Source organism: Coffea arabica, chromosome 6c (assembly GCF_036785885.1).
Source record: "Coffea arabica cultivar ET-39 chromosome 6c, Coffea Arabica ET-39 HiFi, whole genome shotgun sequence".
NCBI classification, from domain to species: domain Eukaryota; kingdom Viridiplantae; phylum Streptophyta; class Magnoliopsida; order Gentianales; family Rubiaceae; genus Coffea; species Coffea arabica.
In genome coordinates, this window is record NC_092320.1 from 12,824,490 (window position 1) to 12,831,256 (window position 6,767).

Sequence of the window (6,767 nt, forward strand, 5' to 3'; positions counted from 1 at the left end):
ATAAGCACACGCGTATGTGTATGTATATATATAGGGGTATATGGAGATTAGAAATCCACAGCTCCTAATAATGGGACACTTTTTCTGTACTCTCAAAAGTAGTATAATGGCGAGTTTGATTCGCGTATGCCAACTTGGAATTGTAATGCAGAATAGAAGCGATTTTATAGCAAATGGTTTTTAAACAAAAGGTCCAAAAAAAAAGAGGACGAAGAATGAAGTTAGTGAATACATTGCCCTCGTATTTGTTCCTGGGAGACAAATTTGGCATCGAAAAGATAGAGCCCTGTAGCAAGTTGGGTACATCTGTAGTACGTGTAATGGTACAACACTCACCGACAAGAACATGTAAAAGAATGAATTAAGTACTATAAACACAACAATCAACTGAATAATTTCTGGGCTTCGCTTACAAGAATTTCTTTCAAAGAATTCCTCAGGTGGACTTGGAATGTTCTATCTTGTGAAAAGGCCAACAAATGCAGCCCAGTATCCGGCCAACTGTTAAAAGGAAATAAACAGAGACAGAGAAAATGTGTTCAGCTTTACGAAATTAAGCCCTCTTTCTGAAACTTTCCCTACGAGCGATGCAGCTGAGAATGAGGTACCTGAGACAGAATTCCATGCCCAGTTTGACCTTCAATGACTAATCCAGCAGTCAGACCAAGCATAGCCCAAGCACCATTGATGGCCTCGATTTCTCGACGTCTCTGTAACATATCACACTAGAACAGATTAGAAATCATCTGTACAATCACGGTAGGAAAGATACAAAACAGGTACAAGAAAAGCCTTATCAGAAGAAAGGACAAGGAAACAACAGATCGCAAACTCAAATTAATCTTCTTGGAACATGATGGCATGTCAGAGTCACAACAAACTCACAGCTCATTGTACATATCTATGCCCGTCCAACGACGACAAATCGGTTGTATATATCTGTACCCCTCCGACAATGACAAATCAGTTTTCACGTTTAACACCCTATGAGGCAGGCATCACCTCAAAAATTTCATTTGGAGGCTGAGCCAGAATAGCCAGCAACAAAAGAACTGGAATTGGTTGAAAAACAGCACACCGGGCAAAATCAAAGCAGATAAAGAAAGAAGGGAGAGAAGTCAAAATGTGAGGAAAACGGAAAAGATTACATTTTGAAGATGGAACAGAGAGGGAGAAAGTTGAGCTTTGGTGAAGAGAGGTGCCAGGATGAATTTTGCTTAAGAGAAGAAGCAAAAAAGAAAGTTTTAGTATCAGCTAAATGATTTTTGGAAAATAATTAAAACCAACAATATTAGCTTAATGTTGAATAAAAAAAGGACAATATTTGGGTAAATAACCCTACACGAAAGTATGTATCTTGCAGATACAAGAAATCAATGACATTTACAGGGTACATTTGAATTAGTCCCAGAGAACATATGTGCCTGCATGCACACCTGTATGTTTGAGATAAAGCTAATAAATCCTGTTTTATGGATGATTTTTACTCAATCAATTGTGAATTGGATGACGAGAAGCAGACAAGTAAAAGTTCCTCACATAGCAAAATGGAGAGTATGCTAACAAGGGGCTGGACTCACTTTTAGTCGCTCTTTAGCTTTAATCTGTACCATTTGCTTTGCTGCAAGCCGCTTGGCTTCCAACGGGTCAACCATGTTCACCACTTTGCTTGAACTTCTTCTTCTTCCTGGAGGCACCTACAAAATCACCAAAAAAAAAAAAATGGGACCATAAATAATATGGAATCTTGTGGCTTCGGGATATACATCAACAATGCAATGAAACACTGTGCAAAACAGCAATCTAGATACTCTAGACTTCTAGCTTTGACTATGACCCTGCTACACATTCAGTTTGAGCATTGAATGTTTACTGTCAGAAAAAGATGAACTTTGACATTTTGGTTATGTACTAAATCTAGTAGCAACCTTGAAATTCTCAACCAGTTTACCTGAGATGTTTTCAGGCTTGAAAACGTGATGATGTAGATCTTGATGTCTAAATTACAGATGTGTGAGTGCCAAAAGTTCATTCATTTATAATTTGACACTTCTGTCTTCCCTTTAAAAATTTGAGAATTATGCCAAAAGGATCTCAGGTATGAACCTTTTCTTCTTCCTTTTCATAATTTTTTTTGCCTGCTACAAAACATGCACAGCATTCTGCCAAGTTTAAGAGAGACTAAATACAAGCTCTTCTTTTTCTGTGACTCACACTAAAAACAAATGCAGGTGAGTCTGCTTAGTTTCTCCCAGAGTGTTGTTTGCCAACAAAATAGGTATAGTAGGCTGCACAACAATAATTTCTGAAACGTAAGTGCACAAACAAAGGCCAACTGGAAGATACTTTTGGACAAGTAAACCATTAGATGGAGTAGGATGCATCTTATACCAAAGTCCCTACATAAGGAGGCTGAAACTATGAGGATAAAGACGTGGTCAAGCTCTAAGCAAATTCCTAAGAGATGACAATTTCCATATTTGACTTCTATTGAGAGAGAGAGAGAGATGATGCTCATGGATTTTAAACAAGTGGGATATAAAGAAAATATATCATAGCTGTCCATGTCATTCCTTCATCCCCATAATGGTAAATACAGATACAACATAAGATATCTTTCATGGAAGTTCAAAAGGAAATTAATGAATAAGTTCAGAATACATGATAATGTTAGAATGGGTGTGTAGAACAACAGAACAAGTATTATGTTTGCAAGATGGCAAAGGTAATGGTTATAGAAGATGAAATAAGTTACAACTAGCTGGATATTTTGCAATATCTCCCCAAGGAAGACTGTTAGATAAACATTTATTAGCGGCATTGACATGATAGATGTGGATTACAATATTCGAAGCATCAGGGGATAACAAATTTTTGTAACACATTATCTAAAAAAGGACATGGTAACTAACACCAGCTGAAGTGGAAACAGAAGAAAGTTCATGTAAGAGAGACCAAATACAATTGTCTGAAGCCTTGCTGAAATGGTTTCATTAAATATCTTCCCCCTAAAATTGCATGAACCTAAAATCCTTCATCTTCTTTTCCTTTTTTACTTAATATGAGTCCACCGGTCCAATACTTAGTTCTTTTATCTGGCTCCAGGCAACCCCCAGAATCAGTTTCTCATCATTTACAACAGTTAAAGGATCAGTAGAGTTCAACCTTACCACTGTGTTAGCATACTCCATAATAAGTAGCCTAAAATTCACTTTGGTACAACAAATGACCAGAGAGATGCCTAAAATTCACACAGTCTAATCTTTTATATCTAGTGCACTTATTCCTACTATTTTTGCATATTCATGTACCAATAAAACAGCTGAATTTCAAATAAAAATGTGTCTTGGATTACTTGAGCCTCACTCTGAAAACATACCCTTCCAAATATACTCTTTCAATAGGACACCAAGGATATACCCACAAACATTTGTGTGCATATTGAAACCAAACATATTGACAGTATAATGTGGAAGCCTTAGGTGATGCATACATTAGGGTTCGCCAACACGCGAATTGGTCGAATCTTCCTACTTTGCAAGCTTAGTATTGCATCTTGTCCTCTTCTCAATCCCCATCTAGAAAGAGAGTAAAGAATGAAAGGAGAACAATATCAAAAAAAAAACCAAGACATTTCTTCATTTTATAACAGCCATTGTTACAGATTCAGAAAGTGTAAATAAGGTCCTAGAAATGTCACAAATTTTCCAAGCAATTTCTTACAGAAAACTACAAAAATCTGAATGGATTCTCAATAAATACAAGACAGCAAGAGATGTCATAAATTTTTTTAACTCACGGTAGTTTCCCGCACTCACAGCGGACTTCCATCTTTTTTTCCAAAGAAATATGAAAAAGGAAGGATTTTTCCGATCAAAACAACACAGTTTGGTGCATTATTCTTGGTCTAGTGTGGATAAGACTTTCTTGAGTATCTGCCTACCAAGGTTATCACTAAACTTCAATTAGACCACCAAATAATCAAACCTAAAGTTTTTTTAACACTGCCTGCACCTCTTAGCGTTTAATAAATTGGGTAACAACTTCTCACCTGTGACTTCTAAATTAAAAATAACTTGATCCAAGCAATTCTAACTGACAATTTACCATGTCATACACAGAGTTGCTAGATTAACAATGTTTCTAGCATTGTCGAATAGACTACCAACATCTTCTTGTTTAGAAGAAGTTTCATGAGATTCGGTTAGCCAAAACCAAAAAAAACTCCAATTCATAAGGTCAAGATTGACACCGGCAGACCATCTTAACAGCATATACAACTCATGCTCCAAAAATGAATACATTCTCCGTGTACTTACTCAACACTGTCTCAACTCCAAAACACAAAACTTACCCAGAAAAGACTACAGAAAATTAAAAGCAAGTAATTCACAGGTCAGAAACAATCAAAAGCAGGATAATAGTAAATACAATTTTCCAGACAAATATCCATATGAGCCCTGTCTATTACTCCCTTAACTAAAATCCAAAATCCACAAAGTACGTAGTTAGGAATACGAGTGTTGTATTCAGTTTCTTAGTATCGTTGCGGTAAAGAACAAATTTTTGCACAAGTCAGAACTGATAAAAGATACTAGTTGCTCTTTCTCTGAAGAAATGATAAAAATGGATTCTTGCCTCGAATAAATCGACCCAAAGTGAAAGAGGGATATACTTAAAGTACCCACTGCAGTGTTTTACTATATCCAAACCGATAATTAACAGAAATAGAAAGATACAAAAACTAACCAAAACTTGAAGGAGATGAGGCAGTAGACAAGTGGGATGTCTCAAATATACCTGAAATCAGAGGAAGAACGGATGATATCAATGGGAGCTAAGTGTTGTGGGGCGAGCAAGGAGAGACCCTTGTTCATCACCTGCATTGTCCAGCAACACAGCATCCTTGCCGAACTTTTTCCCTCCGAGGGCCGAAAGTTTATTAGTTTTATGGGACAGCAGGACTAGGTATTTTCTGGATGAGGGCCTCAACAATAGGTAATTTGCGGTGGAAATTCCAGAATAAAAATATTGGTGAGTTAAAACTTGAAATTTTTTTTTGAAAATACCGTCATAATTATTTATTTTTAAATTGGATTATTACTTCCTTCATTGACACTATATAAGTTATCGAGTGTCTAGATAGATAATACATGTATAATATTTAAAAGTTAATTCTTACAAATTTAGGGTCTATATTTATTAATAATGTTTCGTGCAATTGAAACAAGCAATTATTGAGACCCCGTATCTTCTTGCCTAATATTAGGATTCGTCAAAGCAAGTTTTTTTTTTTCCTCTTACTTAGTTTAAAGACACCATCAGATATTATTCAAAGTAAGTGTCCACCACAAGACTTGTGCCAATGGCTAGCACCAAAGGGAAATGGGTAAAATCGGAACCAAGTTATTAATCACTTATTCCACTCAGGCGTCAGGACTAGAGCCTCGTATGATTGAAAATGAAAGAAGGCCTATTTTGAAAATTTGACAACTGAAAGGGGTAATGAATATAGAGACAGAAAATTGCAGGGGGTTAATCATATATAACCAAACTTTGGCTCTAGATTTTGGTGGTAGTTACTGTAGATAATTCTTCAACGGCTGGATTCCTATTGGATTTAGAAGCCTACTATTTTGCTTCACTCGAGTCCTTATTTGCTGAATTCCTTTTCTTTTTTGAGGCCTAATAATAACTCTATTTTGGAGAATGGTCCTATCATAAATTCCAGCCACGTGTGTACTTATCCTCCAATTGAATAGCGACAAGTTTTGACTTTTGTGTTGCAGGGGATATGAACCGCAAAGGAATGAAGACTCTTTGTGAATTCTAGGAAAGTGAAAGTAGTTTCTTTTGTCTGGAAATTTTCTATTCAAGTTTCACTACTAAGTTGTGACTTTATTTAACCCATTAGGTGTGAGGCATACTTGTAACTTGAATAAGGTTTATTATACTTTGAGTCGGTGAGGGGTTAGAGACTGGAACAACTATTTCGGTGACTATATAAACAAAATAATTTTTAGTTCTAAATAAGGTTGATTTAAAAATTTTTTAATCTTTTTCGAATGCTATGGTAAATCTTTTAATTTTTAATAAGATAGAAGTAAATATTTTATTTCTCTAAGGTGATTATAACCATGATGAAAATCTGGGCAATTTTTTGAGGGGCATTCTAAAAGAAAAGGAAAGATTCAAAAAAAAAAAAAAATAATTTAGAGAGTGCAATTGTAAAGAAAAAAGACAATTAAAATCTTGTACTAGTCAAGTTCACATTTTTTAGAAGTTGAATTGCCCACCCTCATTGTAACATAACGCGCTCTGCCCTTTGTCGGTGATCATTGCTAAATACCTGACTGTTTTTTTTTGGAATAAAATATCATAATTTTATTAAAATATGTGCTAATGACAAAATACATCATCAAACATACATAGATATCGAAAAAAGAGATCTAAAGGATATATACTATAGATTTGAAAAATAGATAAAGATTACCGAATAAATCTCTAAAAAGGACTTCAAAATATAAGATAATAATTATAATCCAACGTGCATGTTTTCAATCGTTAAATTTGTTAATTAACTATTTCAAATCTGGATATTATCGTGAATAGATCCAAGAAATTTCATATTTGATAATTAAAATCTGAAAAAACTCAAAATCTAATAAAAAAAATGGAAAAAATCTACCTAAATCATGTCTTTACAAGAATCTTCTTGCAACCTCCTCAAAGAGTTGCGCCACACAAATTGAGAAAAAGTCTTTCTT

At 35.1% G+C, this 6,767-nt stretch overlaps 1 protein-coding gene across 1 annotated transcript; it reads right to left on the bottom strand.

The window, feature by feature from the left end:
• Positions 1–211: 211 nt before the first annotated feature.
• LOC113692061 (uncharacterized) lies at positions 212–4,947 on the bottom strand. The gene is made up of 5 exons (XM_027210400.2): positions 4,801–4,947; positions 3,494–3,578; positions 1,581–1,697; positions 609–710; positions 212–501 (listed from the first exon to the last, which is right to left on the bottom strand). Exons 1-5 carry the CDS (start codon positions 4,902–4,904, stop codon positions 457–459), a joined length of 453 nt encoding a protein of 150 aa, XP_027066201.1. The 5' UTR covers positions 4,905–4,947; the 3' UTR covers positions 212–456.
• Positions 4,948–6,767: the final 1,820 nt, after the last annotated feature.